The 22,982-nt window shown below is 40.5% G+C and overlaps 1 protein-coding gene and 1 long non-coding RNA gene across 22 annotated transcripts in view; both read right to left on the reverse strand.

Moving 5' to 3' along the window:
- Positions 1-22,982, reverse strand: part of AP2B1 (adaptor related protein complex 2 subunit beta 1) — a 139,431-nt gene that overhangs the window by 83,025 nt on the left and 33,424 nt on the right. For 20 of the 21 annotated variants that reach the window (XR_014820236.1, XR_014820235.1, XR_014820244.1 and 17 more), the window contains 5 exon segments: positions 20,901-21,146; positions 5,852-6,042; positions 3,300-3,521; positions 2,537-2,657; positions 2,338-2,433 (listed from right to left, as the gene is read on the reverse strand). Coding sequence is in view for 11 of the 21 variants with exons in the window: in XM_084982784.1 (XP_084838910.1) it covers positions 2,338-2,433; positions 2,537-2,657; positions 3,300-3,521; positions 5,852-6,042; positions 20,901-21,146 (876 nt within the window). In the remaining 10 variants the exon portion in view is untranslated. 21 annotated transcript variants of the gene reach the window in all.
- Positions 11,277-18,879, reverse strand: LOC146398245 (uncharacterized). The gene is made up of 3 exons (XR_014821385.1): positions 18,712-18,879; positions 15,239-15,482; positions 11,277-15,135 (listed from the first exon to the last, which is right to left on the reverse strand). It is a non-coding gene; the product is annotated as an uncharacterized LOC146398245 (long non-coding RNA).

The following is a 22,982-nucleotide window of genomic DNA, read 5'->3' on the forward strand; positions in this document are numbered from 1 at the left end:
AGCCACCAGAAGCTTCATCTTTCCCAGATGATGACGGATAACTTTTCCATTAGGCACAATACATGGTACTACCAGCCTCTAGGAATCTAGATGCTTTGGGAACACCTTCTAGTAATTCCAAGGATAGAAAATATCTTTTAACTTTGGCTGATGCCCCCCCCCTGTTTTTTTAGGGCTGCACCTGTGGCATATGGAGGTTCCCAGGCTAGCAGTCAAATTGGAACTGTAGCCACCAGCCTACACCACAGCTACAGCCATAGCCATGCCAGATCCAAGCTGTGTCTGTGACCTACACCACAGCTCACAGCAATGGCGGATCCTTAACCCACTGAGGGAGGCCAAGGACCAAACCCAAGTCCTCATGGATGCTAATCAGATTTGTTTCCACTGAGCCAGGATGGGAACTCCATCTTTTAGATTTGGAATGAGACTCTTTAGAGAGCACTGTCAGAGAAGTTAATAAGACAATAACATTCAGGCAAAGAAAAGCACAAAATGACTCTTCTGCTACCAAAACAGCTCTGAAAACTGTCTACATTAATACTATAAGTAGGTGGCTATTTCTCAATTAGAAAAGAATAAAGTTAAGTACGTTAAGTGTGGAGCAACACAAGTATATTATTAAATACCTGTAGCAATTGAGCTGGCAGAACAAGGAGTAGAAGCCAGGGTTAATTAACTTCTTGCAATAACACCTAGTCCACCAAATGATTTATCAGCGATAGCTACATGAAGCAGCACTGACATCAATAGTAACAAGAAAGGCCAATTAGGAACTTGTCTTTCAGAGACACTTCTCTGACATAGCTTCTGCTTCCTTCATTTCTATGAAGCACTGGTTATACTGTACAAAGTATTCGAGTAACTATCCTTATGAAATCATACAGTCCAATATGACTCAAAGCAGAACTACACACAGTCAAGTAGCAAGAACAGACATGGAGTGCTGAATCCACCATATCTCTAAGAACAGAAGCCGTCATTAATTTCAACACATTTCTGAATGAGGAAAAACAAATGGAGGACTGGGGACTAATGAAGCAGGACAGGAGAAGCTATAGCCCTTAACACCCACTGGAAGGCTGAAACCAAGCTAGAAGCAATCTGTCCTCTAAGACTACAGAGAAGCTCTTCAGGAGGACTTCCAAGGGAAGATTAATTCCCTGCCCTAAAGCAGAAACCTGCTAGGTGTCAGGCCTGTCTATTTACGCAGAAGTCCTGACAACGTTTCTGTTATCTCATTCTTAAATATAAATGGGCAGCAACTTACTATATGCATGGTATACGCTTCAATTAAAAAATCACACACAGGGAGCTCTCTTGTGGCACAGCAGGTTAGGTACCTGTTTTGTCATTGCTGTCGGGGTTGCTGCTATAATGCAAGTTCAATCCCTGGCCGGGAAACTTCCAAATGCCCTAGGAGTGGCCCAAAAAAATTATTTTAAAAAATCATATAGATATGAAACCTGCACCATGAAATACTCCAGATAATTCAAACTGCAGAAACAACACCAAAAACTATAATTCACATCCCCTGAGACTTAAGAAGTTATTGCAACCACAAAAAAAGGAATGCTTACAAAGTACCAATAACAAGAAAGAGCAATGAAGAGAGGCGGTATGTAAAGATGGCTGTGCAGAAAAGAAAGCAACCAGCCAAAATGCAGCAGGGACGAGAAAGACAGAGGACTAGAAGAGAGAAGGGTCTAGTACAAAAGAAAAGTTTTATAATTTTATAATATGCTTGAAAAGCTGGAAGAAGACATCATGCAATGAAGACCCACAATGGAATAAAAAAAGAAAGGCCATTATAAACTCCATAAAAAATAAAAAGTCTCCTTAAGAAAGAAAGTACAATCATTTGTGTTGTAGAGGCTCTACATATTTATCGTCATAATACGCACAGTAAATTTTGCAAGATGCTAGTTGACAGAAGAAATAAAGATACATTATCTCAATTTACATACATAACATAGGAACAAAAACTCATGATATAATCTACTGGATGACAGGAAGGTAGAAGTAGGAGTGATGAAATACATGAAATAAGTTGCTTATATCATAGCAGAGAGTTAACAGAAAATGTCTACAATTGGCAATCAATAAATAACAGCATAAGGATATTAAAGATATGAAAGTAATCAAAATAACTAAAACGAAAAATAATTCCCTCTGGAAAGAACGGGACCAGGGACAGCTGATTTTCATGACAAATTATTTAATATTTTAACTATGTACTTTATTATTTTAAAAAACTTAAGGATGCATTTTAAAGAAAGTGATGAAGAGAATACTCCAAATCCCATAATGTAACCACAACTACTATGGGACACTTGCCTCCACCTTGATGGCACACCGTCCAATGGCTCGTACAGCTTTGCGTACAAAGTCGACATCCACTTCTGTGGCATATTCCTTCAGTTCTGCTAGAACCTGTTAAAAATCCACAAAGTGAACAATCTTAACCATTCTCCAATAGCAATTTCATGGCCTAGGTTCTCCTGAAGGCAAGATCTTAAGTTTACTTAAGTCTGACCTGAGCAATGTTGGCTTGGGATGCCAAGCGAATCATGATGTCCAATTTCTCTAGTTTCACATAGATGGGATCATTGTATTTCACAAAGAAAACTTTGATTTCCTGCTTCAAGATTTCAGGCCTGTGATACAAAGAAATGCAAGGAAGGTGAGGCATAAATTGATACATCCTTCTGAGTCTATTAAAATCTAATTTGTGCCTCTCTGCTCTCCATTCACACACTATATCCTAGGAGGGAAAAAAAACAAAAAACACAAATTTCCTCTACACCCTTCTAACCAGATCCATTTGGCGGACTATTTTTTTATCCTTTTTAAGGGTCAAGGTATATAGTCTCAAGAAGAAACACTGGAAGAACAACCTGCTCTAAACTACCGCCTGAATCATGTTAAGCAGACACTTGCTAGCGTACTAAGAGGTCCTTCAAGAGGCAAACTAAATTGTAGAGCATTTAATGTAGGAATACTCAATTGTTAGCCTCCTAGCCCTGGGCAGGTTGCTCTGGCATACAGTAATTTCATTTCCATCCATTAAGCGGAGCTTAACATAGACCTCTTTAATACTGATGTTATTAGGCTTAATTCAAAATTAAAAACTTTAATCATCTTGTGGCACAGCAGGTGAAGGATCCAGTATTGCTGCAGCTGTGGCACAGACTGCAACTGTGGTGTGGGTTCAAGCCCAGGAACTTCAACATGCCACAAGTGTGGCCAAAACACCACCACCACAACCACCACCACCACCACTTCATTTTTTTCCCAACCTTTTTTGGACAATTAGGTTGATGTTCCTCAGGGCAACGTACTGCACCTCTGGCTCCCCAGACAGCAAAGTGACAAGTGGAGGGGCCAACTTCTTCAGCAGCATATTGTAGTAGTCAGAGTCATTGGGTAACAACTCAAGAAATTTCATTAGGACTTTTACCGCTGAAAGCACCACGGCTGAGTTGGCATGAGATAGCCGGGGAGTTACCCGCTCACAGATGCTGAGGGCAGAAAACAAAAGTTAGTATCTTGAATTATAATTTCTTTGCTCAATCCAGTCTTTAAGGTAATGCTGTCAGAGGTCCCAAGGCCCAAGTGTCAAGAAATTAGAGAATCAGTTAGAACATTCAAAACTTCATGCGTAGGTAAATTTGGGATCCAACATTGCAGAAGCCTCATTCCCAGCAAACTACAGGCAGAGCGGGGACATCAGAAGACTTTAGGAAACCAGCAACCAGGGATGTTCAAACTGGAGGCGAACTAGCCACTACCCAAAACACTTGGAAGCTCACACCATTTACCTTCCTGTTTCATAGTCCTCTCTGTCTCCCCACATTATGTAAGGGCTCCCTGCCTCCCAGCCCATTTCTCCTCAACCTACAGAAAGTCAAATTAAGCATTCTGAGAGTGACTTCACAGTGAGAAGTATTAACCAACTGTGGCTGAAGTTTCATTGTAAGATTCAGGAGGAGATGGGCTGATGGGGAAAACTATACAACCTCTTGCCTTCAGGAAAATAAGGGCATCTCAGAAAGGGTTTCTGTTTGTTTGTTTTTAACATTGCAATATTCTCTCGACCACGTCCTCTCTCCAACCCCTTAACATCTACATGTAAATGCCTCATAAAATCTAGAACACTTCATTATCCACTGAGGGTTCTTCAGAAATTACATCAATTTTGATAGCTCTGAGGCAACATGAGTGGCTGTATTCAGTTAAAGATTCAAGACAAGTAAGCTGTGTTTCCCTCCCTTCCTCCAATATGTCTACTGCGCTGACTCCCTGACCTCCTTCAGGTCTTTATACAAATGTCACTTCCTCCAAGAGGCTTTCCCTGACCACTCCGTATTTCTTATCTCTCTTCCTTACCGTGTCTCTCTTTCGTTTTTTTGTTTTCAGAGCTGAACCTGCAGCATATGGAGGCTACCAGGCTAGGGTCTAATTGGAGCTACGTTGCCAGCCTACACCACAGCCACAGCAACACCAGATCCTTAATCCACTGAGCGAGGCCAGGGATCAAACCCGCAACCTCATGGCTTCCAGTCAGATTCACCATGATGGGAACTTCTACTGTGTCTTTCTTGTTAGCACTTACTTTTATCTGACATATTTTATGTTGTACTAATGTACACATATTACATATACTTCTACCCTGTCCTTCAGAATAAGAGTTCCCTGAGAGCTATGATTTTTGTCTACACAGTGCTATATCCTCAGAGCCTGGTAAACAGCATGGGCTCAATAGTTATTTCCCGAGTTTATGAAGAAGGGTGAGATGTCAATAATCAAGAGAAAATAAAAGTGTATGTAAAGTTGTTCCAGAAGATATATATACTTCCAATGATGGAAAGAAACTTTCAGGTGAGCCCTGGTTAAAACCAGAGGGAACAATTTCCTAGACAAGTGAAGAGCGCTTGCATTATCCAGGCAAGGAAGGATTCTTATCTACCACAATTAAAATAGGTCAACTTTAGGAGTTCCCGTTCTGGCTCAGGGGTAACGAATTCAACTAGTATCCATGAGGACGTGAGCTGGGTCCCTGGCCTCACTCAGTGGGTTAAGGATCTGGCGTGTTCATGAGCTGGGAATTTCTATATGCTTCAGGTGAAGCCCTTAAAAAAAAAAAGTCAACTTTAATGAAGAGTCAACAATTTTTTAGAAGTAGTTTGCCTAGTACAGTGCCTCTATACACAAAATGCTCGATAATAGCTGATAATTCCAATTCTCTGAACTAAAATGTGTGCGTGGGTAGATGAAATTTGGGAGTCAATATGTGATAGTCAAAGACAATCTGCAACACAAATGCAGTAAAGGGCTGAGCAGAACAATCCAGGTGTGCCTTCCAAATCTTCACACTGTCATGATTCTTCTATCTAACACAAGACATCATATATTGCTGGCTCCAACAGTTTCTCTAGTACTAAATTATAGGTATAGATCAGCTCAGTAACTGGTATCAAGTCACTTACTACGAACCTAAAAGAATGAAAATTTTGTCATTCCAATGAGATACTCAGTATCCTTTGTTTGCCAAATGGCTAGGAATTGCTATATGAGAGATATGAGACCATGATGAGGGAGGTTTTAGCAGAGGGTTGTAACTGTACTATTCAGAAAAAAAGAGAGAAAAATACCCATCTCCTCTTAGGAAGAGCTATTTGTGCATGGTTTACCCCACCACCTAAAATATTCCTAAATACAGTGAGAAAACAATTACCTATCCCACAAGCCACTGATTTTCTCAACATAACAGACACTTATTCTAATATAGACACTAGAACTTAACAAACCAGACAAGACACCCAGATTCTATATGGCAAAACAGACTGACCTCTGTGCCTCCCGGTCATCTTTAGGGTTGTAATTAGACAGGCAGTCCAGGATGAAAATCTGGCCCCATTCAGTGCATTCATTCAGGGCTGTAAGGAGCTTATTGATGTTCTGTGGATTCAGATCAAGTAAGTTGCTGTTTGGGTGAGATTCACTGATTTCAGATAATGCTGCTACAGCATTAGCCACCACCTGGAAAGAAGGAGAAATGACCTTGACTTACCAAGAACAGTACAACTATGGACAAATACTTAATCTTCTCTGGATCACTTCACAGATCTCAACTCATAACCATTCCTGAATATTTTCCCTAGTCAGTAAGAAACAAACTGCTTTCAAATATATATTAAACCAGGAGTTCCCGTGGTGGCGCAGTGGTTAACGAATCCGACTAGGAACCATGAGGTTGTGGGTTTGATCCCTGCCCTTGCTCAGTGGGTTAAAGGATCCGGCACTGCCGTGGCTCTGGCGTAGGCTGGTGGCTATAGCTCCGATTTGACCCCTAGCCTGGGAACCTCCATATGCCACGGGATCGGCTCAAGAAAAACACAAAAAGACCAAAAAAAAAAAAAAAAAAATCAAATATATATTAAACCACCAATTGTGGCACACATAGCTTCCCAGTGGTCAGGTAATCCAGAATTAAAACAATTCACATACTGAGAGTCATTCATTTACTATTAAAATATCAGTAATTTTTCTGGCTGTGCCTGTGGCATGTAGAAGTTCCCAAGCTAGGGAACGAACTCAAGCCACAGCAGCAATCCAAGTCACTGCAATGACAATGCCAGGTCTTTAACCAGCTCTACAAGGGATCTCCCAATATAGTACCAATTTTAATAGTACTCAAAACTATCAACAGAATGAAGATATATGAACAGCTATAAAAGCAGTGAAGTTTAAATATATGAAACATGCACATTAGGCCAAATAATTTTTTAGGTGTATGGGGTGCTTCGCTGTTGGATGAAGAGGTGATACAGGCAAGCATATCATAAGTCTTAGAGTAAGAAAATGTGAGCTTGAACATTCACTGTAACATGCTGTTTTGAGAACACTGTGAAATTCAGTTACCTCATCTGGAAAACTGGGAATAATTTAATTCACCTCACAGATTATCTTTAGTTTGAGTATAAAATCAGATGACCAGGGTGTAAGTGCTTTCTACAATGCCTCGTGCAAACCTAAGGTGGTAATATTACCATAATTCATCAAGACTTAAGTTGCATAGTTTTTCTCATTAATACCTCTGAAGTTGAGATATATTTTACAGTCAATGGCATGTCAGTTTAATAGGAAGTATTTTTCTTTCTAGGTAATACAGGAAACAACAGTGCATCTTAGATTCAATGGCATCTCAAAGGCATCCTTATGTTAGGCTGTATGATAAATGAAAAACTGCTACTGGAGTTGCTGCTGTTGGTGCAGTGGGTTAAGAATCTGACTGCAGCAGCCTGTACAGCTTTGTGCTATACAGTAGGTCCCCATTGGCCAATCATTCCATATACCTCAGTGTTCATACGCCAGTCCTGAAGCCCCAGTCCATCCCTCCCACTCACCCTACCTGTCCCCTTTGCTAACTGTTAAGTTTTTCAAAGTCTGTGAGTCTGCTTCTGTTCTGCAAATAAGTTCATCTGTATCCTTTTTTTCAGATTCCACAAAACACACATGAAAAGATGCTCAACATCACTAATTATTAAAGAAACGCAAATCAACACTACTATGAGGTACCACCTTACAGCAGCTAGAATGGCCATCATCAAAAAGTCTAACAAACAATAAATTTGGGGTATCATATTTTACTGATATTAGATCAATCAAGAAGGGTTATCTAGTCCACCTACCACATGGTAACATGCATGAAGTTCTTTTCTGAGTTAATTCTTGTTTGCCTTTGTTTCACTTTAGCGAAAATTTAAAGGCATGAAGAGTGAAATAATAATCCCCTCCATCATCTCAGTGCTTTACATGCAGGGAAAAGATACTGTATTTCCCAAATACAATGCGCTTAATAGGCTGGATTACAGGATAAAGGATCAAAATGTCACACTGGAAGACCAGGTCTATTTTTTTTCTCTTGCTGGCAACACATGACCAATCATGGTTATTATCTGGTCCAAAACAAATGTTCTATCACAACTTATCCATTTATGCCAGTCAAATTCTTTTAATGTTTAAAAAAAAAAAAAAAAGGAATTCCCACTGTGGCACTGAAAGGATCCAGCATTGTCTCTGCACTGGCTCAGACCACTGCTGGGGGGGGGAGGGTTCCCAACCCCTGGCCCAGCACAGTGGGTTAAGGATCCAGAGTTGCTGCTTCTGCAGCATAGGTCCCAGCTACAGCCTGGATTCAATTCTTGTCCTGGAAACTTCCATATGCTGCCAGTGGCGGGGGCGGGGGGGAGTGAAATATAAGGTCTGTTAACAGGAAATGTAAAAGAAAAGGTGAGAGTTGGGGAATTAAAAAAAGCAATGGAGAAGAAAGAGAACAGGATCAGATGTTAGAATGAACAATTAGAATTCCTGCTATCGTCATAGGCAACTGGAAATAAAATCAAGCATATAATGCAGCTAATGAAGTCTGTGTTCTGGTGGTAAAATAGGCAGTTTTCATTTATTATCACTTTAAAACAGAAAATAGAGAAAAGTAAACCTAATTAAAAGATCCAGACAGATCAGATTATAGGTTATGTTTAGAAAAGTAAGCACGGAGAAAATGGATCACTGCCAAAGGGTCAGTGAGCCAATGACTGACCAGAGGAGATGAGTCCCCAATAACAGAACTCTGCTGTTCCTCTAAAATTTCTTCTATTCTACGTTCCTGCTTTCACCTCCTAATCTTCACATGCAGACTGCTAAGCTTTCAGAAACACTGAGGTAGGCCCCATAAAGAGCTGCTAAGTGCTCTCCTGGTCAGTGAGCCACACTTCTCTCATACTTTAACAGAAACTTAAAATGAGCCTGTCACACTGAATCTCAAGGAGACAAAGGCTGACTTCAAAACAGCAGCTGGGTGGCCAGGGTATGCATACAGGACAACTCTGACACTTGTCAGTGTCTATACTCTGTGTTTCTTTGGAATTTTGTATAGAACACAGTACATATATTACCTGGTTTTTTTTAACAAACTTTAAAAATAACAAATTGAAACATGATTTATTTGCTCTTCCCAGAGATCCTTCTCCAAACATTAATTCGCTATCACAAAAGAAAAAAATCTGACGCTTGCAGTAGCTGCCCTGATTTACAAAGGTTACGGAGTTCCCATCGTGGCCCGGTGGTTAACAAATCTGACTAGGAACCCTGGGTTCGATCCCTGGCCTCACTCAGTGGGTTAAGGATGCAGCATTGCCAGGAGCTATGGGGTAGGTCACAGATGCAGCTTGGATCCTGACTGAGTTGGTGTGGCTTTGGTGTAGGCCGGTGGCTGCACCTCTGATTGGACCCCTGGCCTGGGAACCTCCATATGCCACAGGTGTGGCCCTAAAAATACAAAAAAAGACCAAAAAAAAAAAAGTTATCTCTTTCACTTGAACCAGCACTTTGAATTTGAATTAAGAGTAACGTGTGGAGTTTCTGTCGTGGCGCAGTGGTTAACAAATCCGACTAGGAACCATGAGGTTGCGGGTTCGATCCCTGGCCTTGCTCAGTGGGTTCAGAATCCGGCGTTGCTGTGAGCTCTGGTGTGGGTCACCGATGCAGCTCGGATCCCACGCTGCTGAGCTCTGGTGTGGGCCGGTGGCTACAGCTCCAATTAGACCCCTAGCCTGGGAACCTTCATATGCACAGGAGTGGCTCAAGAAAAGGCAAAAAGACAAAAAAAAAAAAAAAAAAAGAGTAACGTGTTACATTTTCCCCCCTAGAAAATTGGCAGTTCTCTTAGGAAACACTGCCATGAAGAGAACAATGGCCTTTCAACTACCATCTCAGAAAAATCAGAGATCCTTTAGAAAGAGGTTTCTAAAAGAAGTTCTGCTTTATAAAAATGGATTTATAAACAGTGTTTAATTGAGTTTTCTCGCCACAGGAGTTGATTTACAAAAAGCTGGCATCCAGGCTACAAAGGAACATAAACATAGCATCAAAAAAATTTTTTTAAAATTCACCTTGCCTCCCAATCATGGTAAATTCTGTTTTGGGGTACGCTGCAGCTAAACATTCCTCCTGCCCATCCCACTACCCCACAGACCTAATGTCATAAGTGTACTTTATAGATACAGATACTAAACATAAACACATATATACGAAAGTGTGTGTATAAATAAAATCACATTCAGTCCTAGACACATCTTTCTCTGCTGTAAACACAGACTTCCCTTCAATTTGATAGTTCCTTATGGACCCTTGGAGTCCAGTTAATGTTTTTTAAGGTAAGCAGTTTGCGTTTTACTTTTTGTATAAAAAGTATATACCTAAAAGTCTATACCTAATAGAGCTGGACAAAGAGCTAAAAGACAGTAATAGCTAAAATCTACCGAACACTTACTAGGCCATTTATCCTCATAGCAACTCTAAGACAGCTGCTTTCAAAAGCCACCTATTATAGATATGGAAACAGGCTTTTAAAATGTATAAACAGGAGTTCCCGTCGTGGCGCAGTGGTTAACGAATCCAACTAGGAACCATGAGGTTGCGGGTTCGGTCCCTGCCCTTGCTCAGTGGGTTAACGATCCGGCGTTGCCGTGAGCTGTGGTGTAGGTTGCAGATGCGGCTCGGATCCCTCGTTGCTGTGGCTCTGGCGTAGGCCGGAGGCTACAGCTCCGATTCGACCCCTAGCCTGGGAACCTCCATATGCCAAGGGAGTGGTCCTAGAAATGACAAAAAGACAAAAAAATAAAAAATAAAAAATAAAAAATAAAATAAAATGTATAAACAGGGTTAGAAAAATTCAGTGACTTGCTTGGCCATTACGGCCACAAAGAAAAAAGTGCTTGATTCACAATAGCCAAGGAATGAGAACAACCTAAATGTCTATGGACAGATGAATGGATTAAGAAGATGTGGTACATATAGACAATGGAATACTACTCTCAGCCATAAAAAGAACAAAAGAATGACATTTGCAACAACAAAGAAGCAACTAGAGATTTTTAAGCGAAGTAAGTCAGAAACAGAAAAACAAATTCCTTATGATATCTCATAGGAGGAATCTAAAATACGACACAAATGAACCTATCTATAAAACAGAAACAGACACAGAGAACAGACTTGTGGTTATCGGGGCTGGGGGGCAGTGGGATGAATTTGGAGTTTGGGGTTAGTAGATTTATACAAATAGAAAAATGTATTCTCTTAATATACATATTTCTGAAATCACATCCTAGCAGCACTTGAAGAAGTAAGATTTACTATCTACCAATAAAATATGAATTACCAGCTACCTCTATCTTATATGCAGCAATTCTGAGGACATAAATTTGACCTCATTTTTTTTTTTTTCTTAAAAAGGAGCAAGCTGGAGCAGTGGGTATGGTTAGAATAAAATGACTCCATTAAAAAAAAAAAAAAAAAGAGCTCTAGAAGGAAATCTAGATATACACTGGGAGTGGAGGATCACAGACAGAAGCTCCTTTATGAGAAATTTCTCAAACATTTCCCCTTTGAATGATTTCTCTAATTTCATTCACTTTTAGAGCCTCAGAACCCAAGACAGACAGCACTCTCCAGTACACTGACCTCCTATTAACTAAATTACTACTTAGAAGACATTCATTTCTAGTAATGACCTTCCAGGTTACACACTCTGAAAAATGCTTCAGTTTTCCTGTTCAGCCTACAATTATTTTGGCTGCTGCTCCTGAAGAACTGAATAAATTGAAAGCAGTAGAATAACTGACCAAAACTATTATAATAAATACACAGGTGAGGTGCAGACTTTCATCTTCCTGAAAGTCAGCAACAGTCACTTTCTCCTGTATAGAGTTGCCCCAAGCGACTCGATAAAGTACAGGGCATTTATTCTCAGCATGTTTCAGTTATTATCATCTCCTTAAGAATACAATGACTATTTGGTACCAGTTAATTTTCCTCCTCAAAAAAGTAAAACTTAGGGCTTATGCTTTAATCCAAGACACTGCCCAGAATGCCAACTAATAATACGCTGACTGTATTACATGCTACAATGTTCCGTGTTTCCCCATCTCTTCCCCACTATGAGAAAGCTCTGCACAATTACCTAACAGAATCAACACATTTCCATTATGCCAAGAAAGTCTGAATACATGGTAAAATATAATATTTAAAACTTAAAGACTCAATAAAACTCCTTACTTACTTAAGTGGCTTAAGATGTATTCTGATCAAATATAAATATTCTCAAAGCCAAAATACTACAAGTAAATATCTACAAATAGTCAAAAGGCACGCCTAAGAATCAAAGAGTTACTTGGCCAACAAACCCTAAAATTACAGAAAAACAAAGGACAACATAAACAAAAAATGTATTATCACACTGCTTAGTATCTTCCTTGTGAGTATAAGTAATCCCCTGGCAAATTAGAGCCTTGAGATTATTTGAAGAAGGACATTAAGAGGAATTCTATGGCATAGCAGGCTAAGGATCCAGCCTTGTTGCTGGGGCACAGGTTCAACCTCTGGCTACGGAATTTCCACGTGCTGCTAGTGCAGTCAAAAAATTTTTTTAATTTAAAAAAATAAAAGAGAGAGTTCCCGTTGTGGCTCAGTGGTTAACGAATCCAACTGGGAACCATGAGGTTGAGGGTTCGATCCTTGACCTCGCTCAGTGGGTTGAGGATCCGGTGTTGCTGTGAGCTGTGGTGTAGGTTGCAGACGTGGCTCAAGATCCCGTGTTGCTGCGACTCTGGCATGTGGCTCTGGCATAGGCCGGCGGCTGCAGGTCCAATTCATCCCCTAGCCTGGGAACTTCTATATGCCACAGGTGTGACCCTAAAAAGAAATAAACAAACAAAAAACAAACCCTAAGTTAGTATTAACTGATAAAATAAAAACTGATAATGATTAAAATTTCTAAAGTGAGAATACATATAAAAAGATTTCTGCGGAGTTCCTGTGGTGGCTCAGTGGTTAACGGATCTGACTGGGAACCATGAAGTTGTGAGTTCAATCCCTGGCCTTGCTCAGTGGGTTAAGGATCCCGCGTTGCTGTGGCTCTGGGGTAGGCCGGCGGCTACAGCTCCGATTCGACCCCTAGCCTGAGAACCTGCATATGCCACGGGTCCGGCCCTCAAATGACAAAAAAAAGAAAAAAAAATTTCTGCCAAGTTTATTATAAGGGAAAACAAAAATTATTTGCTTCCTCTATAACTTATTAGGCAGCTGCCCTAATAACAAAGCAGCCTCCAATGATTTCACTTAATACTCCAATCCTGCAGAAACTAATAGTGGACCACCTTCAAGTACCAAACAGAACATCACTTACATGGGGAATTCAGACAGACTGAACAGGTTACCACCCCCTCTCGCTCTTACCCACTGTCTACCACATACAGACATTCTCACACATGCCTAAAATTCTACCAGCTCTGAAACTCCTTTACAGACAGTTGGCATGAAGAGCATTACACATTTCTAATTTCACTTCTGTGTAATATTTTACTTTTTCTAACTCTCTTATTTATTAATATATGTTTAGGGATAACAGAAGTCGTATAACTAAAGTACTAAATTAAATGAGGTCTTTGGTAGACAACTTAACACAGCCCACAAGGACAACAAATATATCCTGACAAAAATCCTTCGCAAATTTTTTAAATTATCAGAGATATTTCATTTTTTAGTATTTAGCATCTCAAACTGACAACAAGCCAAAACACAACCTTCTAAAGCCTACATAAAAAATGACAACAATGGAAAGTATGTCATGTTAGGTCTGTTGCCCAAGGATAGCTGAGGTTTATTAAGAATTTATTATATCTCAGACATTATCTAAATTTTTAAAAAGTTATTCCTTCATGTTCAAAATAATCCAGTAAAACAGGCATTACTACTTCTATTTTTTACATATAAGGAAACTGAAGCTCATTTTAAATAACTTGTTCAAGGCCACCTTTCTAGGAAGCAGCCAAGCCAGGACTCTAAACAGCAGTCACTCTGGCCCTAAAGGCTACATGCTATTCCCATAATTCAAATGTTCACAACCCTAGCACTACTGATGTTTTGGGAGGGAAAAATTCTTTCCTGGAGGGGGCTCCCTGTGCTTTGCAGAATGTTTCAAATACCTGTGAACTCTACCTGTGACATCTACAAGATGTCAGTAGCATCCTTCCCATCAGATGTGACAACCCAAAGTGTCTCCTGACACTGTCAAATGTCCTCTGGGAAGCAAAACCATCCCCAGTTGAAAACCACCGCCATCATCTTGTGTGGCTTCTACATGCTGGATAGCACAGGGTTAAAACACACTTTTTCTAAGAAAAATGTTATTTTTCATAAAACAGCTTTCCAGAATACATTCCAATTAGAATAAGCTGGTATTTTAACTGGAACATTTGCTAAAAGTTGTATTGGGCCAAGTTCTGAGAGCATGCTGCTTGTGCAGAAAAACCAACAAAAGAATTTTTTGTTTGTTTTTACTAATTCAGTAGTTTGTGCTTTGGCAGAGAGGGCACAGCAATGGAACAGGAGTACTCCCAGGGGCAGTTCTCAAAGAGTGACGGCAGCAGAACTGAGAAGGCTCAGGAGACAAGATCAAAGGGGCAAAGGCCCTGAGCCAAAGGACTTAGGAGACTTGAGCTCACAAACGAAACGCAAAGAACATCTGGTGGGGCTGTCAAGACAGTCTCTGGAGTGGCAGATTCTACTGTAAACATGAACTCAAGTTGGATACCTCAAAACACCTCTGAGACAAAGAAAAACTATAGTGAGGAGAGAAAATCCTACTGTATGGGCAAAAAGCTAGAGAATAGTCACTATCATTCAAAAGTGTATCTTTCTTACAAATATAAATTTAGTGAGACAGAATATTCAAAATTCTGACATTTGTAAAGAACCATGGGAGCTATTTTCTTATCCCTCCAAAGTGCTTCCTCTTTCTGAAAACAGGTTTATTTTCAAATTAATGGACTAAGAAAACTTTCATCTGAAAATAAATTTAGGAGTTCCCACCATGGTACTATAGGATCGGCAGTTTCAGGAGTGCTGGGACACAGGTTTGATCACCAGCCCAGCTCAGTGGGTTAAGGATCTGGCATCATGGCAGCTGCAGCATAGGTCACAGATGCAGCTCAGATCTGGTGTTGACATGGCTGTAGCACAGGCCTCAGCTGCAGCTCTGATTTGACCCCTGCCCCGGGGAACTTCCAGATGCTGCAGATACGGCCGTTAAAAAAAAGAAAAAAAAAATTAGTCCTAATTCTCTCAGAAAAGACTTTACTGTATGAATTCGTACATATATCAAAGGGATCAGAACCTTTTAAGTTGATACTGTAGCAAAAGGAGTTCCCGGTTCGTAGCTCTGCAGTTAATGAATCTGACTAGCATCCATGAAGACGCAGGTTCAACCCCTGGCCTAGCTCAGCGGGTTAAGGATCTGGCATTGACATGAGCTGTGGTGCACATTGCAGATGTGGTTCGGATCCAGCATTGCTGTGGCTGCAGCATAGGCCAGCAGCCACAGCTACAATTCAACCCCTAGCCTGGGAAAAGGTATGGCCCTAAAAAGAAAAAAGATATTGTAGCAATAATGTTAACCTTTGCCTAATGTCTACTTCATAATTACAGTAGCAACAGCCATCATCTCGTGAACTCTCATGACCCAGCCACTTTAATAGATGCCTTTTATGCAACAGTTCAATTAATACTCCCAACAATGCTCTAAGATGGCATCTCTCATTCTAAGAAGAGGTTAACCTAGGACCTAACAGAGTGAGAATTTCTTTTTACTTCAAACTCTCTTTTCTCTTTCAAATAATATTTCACTGAAAGTCAGTTTTAACTAAAATATAAAATGGTAAAACTACTACAGGAAAATGAAGTGTGTGAGATTCCCCCCCCCCCACGAACGAGAGGAAATTAAAATTTAATAAAGTCCTATTCCTTATGGCAAAGTATACTACCCAGAAACAATCTGAGGGTCAATGTAACCTTAAGAGTACTCAGAACTTTAGCGACATTTTACTCTCTGATTTCAAAGTCATTTCTTGAGATGTTCTGGTGCTTTTACATCTAGGATGCCCTTAGAAGAAAACTACTAAGGTAGAACCCCCTGGAAGCATGAATTCCTTTTGCAAGAGGTTCTGATATTTGCTAGTACAGTGCTGCCACCATGTGGAGTAACTTCGGAAAAAGTGCAACAAAATTCCCCTTCAAGAGGAGTAAAACAGGACTCATATCCATCATCAAAGCAAGAGGATTCAGGAGTTCCCGCTGTGGCTCAGTGGTTAACGAACCTGACTAAGAACCATGAGGACACAGGTTTGATCCCTGACCTCGCTCAGTGGGTTGGGGCTCTGGCGTTGCCGTGAGTTGTGGTGTAGGTCACAGGCGAGGCTTGGATCTCTTGTTGCTGTGGCTCTGGAGCAGGCCAGCAGCTACAGCTCCAATTCAACCCCTAGCCTGGGAACCTCCGTATGCTGAGGGAGCAGCCCAAGAAATGGCAAAAAGACAAAAAAAAAAAAAACAAGAGGATTCAGAGGATTTATTGTAATAGTTCTAGATAACTAAGACCTTTATTTGTTCAAAATTTTAAACATTCTGAGAAAATGAAATAGTTCTAAACATGTATGTGCATATATGCATTTAAATTCTACTGTATGAGTTCCCCTCATGGCTCAGCAGTAGCAAACCCAACTAGTATCCATAAGGACATGGGTTTGATCTGCGACTGGAACTGCGGCTCTGATTTGACCCCTAGCCTGGGAACTTCCAAATGCTGTGATACAGCCCTAAAAAGACACCCCCCCCCAAAAAGGATGAAGAATGTTAAAAATAATAATAACAATAAAATAAATTCTATCGTATATTACATACCCCCAAGAAGCCAAGAAGTATTGGAACTCAGAACAAGGTTAGAACTCTGGCTAGATAACCACTAGCTATACAACTCTGGGAATATTCTTTAGCCTCCCCTAGTGTATGTACATTTCTTTTTTTTTAATCTTGTCTTTTCTAGGGCCACTCCCGTGGCATGTGGAGGTTCCCAGGCTAGGGGTCGAATCGGAGCTGTAGCCACTGGCCTACGCCAGAGCCATAGCAACATGGGATCCGAGCCGTGTCTGCGACCAACACCACAATTCACGGCAACACCAGATCCTTAACCCACTGAGCAAGGACAGGGATCAAACCTGCAACCTCATGGTTCCTAGTCGGATTTGTTCACCACTGAGCCACGACAGGAACTCCTAATTTTGAATATGTTTGAAAATTCCCATAATGAAAAATCACTAAATGGCATACATACACTCTTGAATACTATGGACTATTCAAAAACCAGGCTATTATAATGAAAACTTTGAATAAATGAGATATATTATAATGGCTTGTTCCAAAATTGCCCCAACCTCTCAAGTGATCTGGATAAAGATGTCTAAGTGCTACCTGGGTGCCAAAAAAAAACCTCAGTTAGTTCCTTACCAATGACCATCTAATTTTATAGGTTCTGCTTTAAAAATTTTACACTGGAAGTTCCCGTCGTGGCGCAGTGGTTAACGAATCCGACTAGGAACTATGAGGTTGCGGGTTCAATCCCTGCTCCTGCTCAGTGGGTTAACGATCCGGCGTTGCCGTGAGCTGTGGTGTAGGTTGCAGACGTGGCTCGGATCCCGCGTTGCTGTGGCTCTGGTGTAGGCCGGTGGCTACAGCTCTGATTCGACCCCTAGCCTGGGAACCTCCATATGCCACGGGAGTGGCCCAAAAAAATAGCAAAAAGACAAAAAAAAAAAAAAAACTTTTACACTGAAGATTCCTTTTTCTCCCTGAACTGGAATTGCATGGAGTAAGTTAGAACCCATTCTTACCTCACTCCACTCCACATTCACAGCCCCACAGAAAATTTTAAATGTTTCCAAAGGGTACATGAGATCTGCTCATCTGGATGCCCAAAACTTAGGAAGTGAAGCCCAAATATTTTCCATCTTCTCATTTGTTCTCAGAAAATTTCAGACATTTGCTCAAAATAACAGTGAATCAAAATCAATGGCAAAAACACAACTTAGTAGCAGCTAAATTTTCTAAAAATAGATATTACTGCCTTATAAAATTGTTTCTTTACAGACTTTTTTTTTTTTTTGTCTTTTTAGGGCCACATCCACAGCACACGGAAGTTCCCAGGCCAGGGGTCAAATTGGAACTGTAGCTACTGGCCTAAACCACAGCCACTGCAATGCCAGACTCGAGCAGTGTCTGCAACCTATACCACAGCTCATGGCAATGCCAGATTCTTAACCCACTGAGTGAGGCCAGGGATCAACCAGAGTCCTCATGATACTAGTCTGATACTAGTCGGGTTTGTTATCGCTAAGCCACAAGGGGAACTCCTCTTTATGTAATTCTAAAAAGGTGACACAGCGCTGCTTGAGGGAAAAAGATAGGGTTGAATCTTCTAATACTGGTGGTAATTACACCCTGTTAAAAGTCACGGTTTATGCGCATACACACCGGTATTGCCTCTGTGCCTAGCAAGTAGCTATAGGATTTCTAATGGTAGGTAGTACCACAGCAACTTTAAAAAACTATAGCTTGCTTCATCCTTTGACCTAGACACCAAATTTGAAAGATAATAAATAGAAGCCAAGGCTACCCAAAGAGTAAGATGAACCATCTGAGCAGGTTATTTTGCAAGTGAAACCCAAGGCCTACATCATGGCAAATTCCAATTCTCTAATTCAAAAAGTTCAACAGTGAAATATTCCCAGGCTACCCACTGAATAGCTCAATGTTATTCACCTCCAAGAGAAGTATGCATTAGGAAAAAGGGGAGAGACAGGGACTCAATTCCTCCATCTTCTCAGTAATGATACTTAATGACCAATCACTCAATTCAAATGATCTTCAGTTACTAGCAGAGCCAACGTACCACTTTGAGACTTGCTCCATTCACTATACAGCCAAATTCTAAATGTCAATAGGAGAAATAAAAAGGTCCCAAACATTAAGGATTAGGTTCTGACTGCCAAACATTCACAAAATAATCAGGTTGGCTATAAAAAATTGTCCTAGGAGTTCCCACTGTGGCTCAGTGGTAATGAATCCAACAAGTATCCATGAAGCTGCATGTTCAATCCCTGGCCCCCACTCATTGGGTTAAGGATCTGGCATTGTGTGGTGTAGGTTGCAGACACAGCTCAGATCTCGCATTGCTGTAGCTGCAGTGTAGGCTGTCAGCTACAGCTCCGATTTGACCCCTAGCCTGGGAACTTCCATATACCCTGGACGTGGCCCCCACCAAAAAAAAAAAAAAAAAAAAAAAAAGAGAATTGTCCTAGTACTCTGTAGAAGAATGGACTACAATAATTAAGCAATAAAGATAACTTTTATTCAGTTGTATTCCCACACCACCAGAAAAGACCACAAATATCCATCTGAAGAAATCTTTTTAAAAACTGATATAAACTTAAGGTAAAACTTCTTTAAGACAGTAATGAAAGAAATTTGTTTCTGAACAAATAGAGAAGTAAGTATGATACAAAGATTTGCTATAAGACCCTTATATTTTAGGAGTTCCCGCTGTGGCACACAGGACCGGCAGTGTCCTGGGATGCAGCTTCAATCTCTGGCTCCGCACAGTGGGTTAACAATCTGCTGTTGCCACAGCTGCAGCATAGGATCAGATCTGATCCCTGGCCGGGAACTCGATATGCTGCAGGACTGCCAAAAAAGAAAAAAGAAAAAAAAAAAGACCCTTCACCCCAGTGTTCATAGTAGCACTACTTATCACCAAGACAGGGAAATAACCGAAATGGCCATTAAAGATGAGTGGTTTAAGATGTGATGTGAAAACACACACACACAGGAATAGTACTCAGTCAAAAAAAGAAATGAAATATTGCCATTTGCTGCAGCATGGATGGACCTGGAGAATATCATATTAAGTGAAAAAAAAGACAAATATACCACTTACATGTGGAATCTGAAAAATAATACAAATGATCCTATATATAAAACAGAAGCAGACTCAGACATAAAAAACAAACCCAGGGTTACTAAAGGGGGAGGGGGAGAGGGATAAATTAGAGAAGTATGGGATTGATAGATAGAAACTACTATACATAAAACAGATAAGCAGGATGGATTTACTGCATAATACAGAAAACAGTATTCAATATTTTGTAAATATCTATAATGGAAAATAATCTGAAAAAATATATACTTATAAAACAATTACTTTCCTGTAAACTAACAATATTGTAAACAACTATACTTCAATTAAAAAAAAAAAACAAAACCTATATTTTCATGCTTGGATTTCCGCTCAGAAACATGTAGGGTGTTAGACTGTGGGACACACATAAGTCATGCTTCACAGGGCTAGCCTATGACAAGACGTACTTTAAACATTCTTTTTTTTTTTTTTTAATTTTTTTCCATTTTTGGCCATACCCACAGTATATGGAAGTTCCCAGGCCAGGGATCGAATCCAAGCTGCATTTGAGGCTTACGCCACTGCTGCAACAATGCCAGATCCTTAATCTGCCGCAGCAGACCAGGGACTGGACCAGCAACCACTGTGCCACAGCAAGCCAGATCATTAAACCACTGTGCCACAGCAGGAATTCCTAAACATCCTTTTCAATGATGGACATTTTATTTTATTCTTTCATTTATTTATTTGGTTGTATTCACAGCTTTTGGAAGTTCCGAGGCCAAGGATCCTACCCAAGCCACGGCAGTAACAATGCTGCATCCTTAACTGATAGGCCCACCAGAGAACTCCTAAACATATTTTTCAAAGGGACCCATTCTGGACTTCTCTGGTAGCCTGGTGGGTTAAAAATCTGGCATCGTCACCAGGAACTTCCACACGCCTTGGCCAAAAAAACCCCAACAAACAACGCCCGCACCCCCGCCCCCCCCACACACACAAATAAAGGGACTCATTTTAAATACCACTCTCTTATAAAAGCAGAAACTATTACCATTGGATTTGAATCTGCTATGAGGTCCCGCAGAGAATCCAGAAATCCCTGATCTTCAACCATCTGGGCATTGATGTCATGGAGTTTTGCCACACAGACTGCTGCTGTCTTCCGAACATAGGGATCTTCATCCTTTAAGCACTTGCGGAGGGGTTCACAGAGATATTCCGTAATCTTGTCCACCCGGATACACCCCATGGTTCTGACTGCCAAGGCCCGAATCAGAGGATTGGGATCTTCACAGTCCTAAAAAAACAATCACTGACAACTATAGGTGTACAGGGTGACTAAAAATAAACAGTCAGATGTACGTAAGCCACAACAGAATATTCATTTAATGTAGGTTTCCAGTTACATTCCACATCAGAACTCACATCTCTTAGACCATTCCCTTCCAAGGTACAGTCTTAGTTGCCTACCTAAGAGTTTAGGTTAGGAATTCATTTAACTTTTATATACACAATGAAGAAGTGTCCTGTAGGTTTCATTTCAGAGCTGAGCAGAAAGCTTAGCTGATGCTACCACCCCCAGAGCCATTAGTGGACCTGTCCTATAAATAGAAAAGGTCTTAGGGCTTGTATTCTGGTACAGGAAAAAATTAGAAACTGGAAAGATGTGTCCCACTCAACAAATACCAAGTAGGGAGAAAGAGGACTGGTTACCTGGGGCCTACAGCCACGAAAGCAAAAGAGATATAGAAGGTGATTTGGGTTCCTTGAGTGAAGCAGAAGAGAGGGCCCTCTGAGACCCTGATTACATACATTCTCCTCTCCTAGCATCTGTGTCAAATATGAATAGAATACTTATCATGAAGGAACAACCCTTAAACTGTCCTACATTAAGAAATTTCTTTAAACATTATAAACCTGTGAACATGCTAACTTCCAAAAAATGGACACCAAATTCTTTCTGGTACTATCATCCACCTGTGCATCACCAGAAAGAAATGTTAGGTTGGTTCTGCTTTTTAAGGAGGAAAGCATGCTGTTTATTTTTCAAAACAGTTTAGTACAAGCTCATTTTAGAAATGATGTCTGATTTTTGCTTTTAATGCAAACTGAATTCCAAACAGAGGAAAAAAACAATAAATAAAAAAACTAAAAACTGGAGTTTCCACTGTGGTATAGTCAGTTAAGAACCTGACTGCAGCGGCTTGAGTCACTGCAGAGGAGCAGTTTGATCCCTGACCTGGCGCAGTAGGTTAAAGGATCTGGTGTCGCAAGCTATGCCACAGCTGTGGCTTGGATTCAATCCCTGGGCTGGGAATTCCCATGTACTGCGGATGTGGCCAAAAAAAAAAAAAAAAAAAAACTAATACGAACAACCTCATTATTATGTTTATCAAATCTAATGATAGGACAAATTTGACTCTTGATATCTAATAATACTAAGAAATTTACTTTCTTCTTCTTCTTTTTTGGCCACACAACAGCAGCAACAAAACCCACTGCAGTGAAAATGCCGTATCTTTAACCCTGCTATGTTGCAAAAGAATTCCAAGGAATTTCTTACTGGTCAGGTTTTAAAGATGTGACAATGGTACTATAGTTACATATGTTTGGGATTTACTGTAAAAGTAACCAGTAGGAAAGGAGGGGAGTCAGGGAAGCATGTATGGAGAGTATAAGTTAAATAAGGCTGGTCACAGGCAGGTGACTATTGAAACTACAAGACTGATACTTAGCAATTTATTATTCTATTCCCTCTACCTGAAGATGCTTGAAAATTTCCATAATGACAAAAAAGTTCATCAACTGTTCTAAGACCTACTGAATAAAACAAAATTAAATAGCAGTTCCTGCAGTTTCCATTTCTTCTGACCCATAAGCATAGTTCTACTGAGATAAAATAGGTAAAGCCCCAAGATACTGATACTACAAAGACATGCTCAACCTTTGTTAGCCTTGGAAGGCAAAGCAGTGAGGTTTCACCTGGTTTTCTTCTCCCATCTGGCAAAAATGCACCGAGCCCTGCTGACAGAAGGCTCACCATATGGTTTGAACTGGATGACAAACGCTGGCACACAGAATGCTTAAAACACGAACATTCCTACTCATTGCCAGTACTTCTCTAGAGGCTCTC

The sequence above is a fragment of the Sus scrofa genome, chromosome 12, assembly GCF_054392235.1.
Source record: "Sus scrofa isolate SSC_HxYL_T2T_F1_AM1 chromosome 12, Sscrofa_HxYL_maternal_Yorkshire_Landrace_v2.0, whole genome shotgun sequence".
NCBI classification, from domain to species: Eukaryota; Metazoa; Chordata; class Mammalia; order Artiodactyla; family Suidae; genus Sus; species Sus scrofa.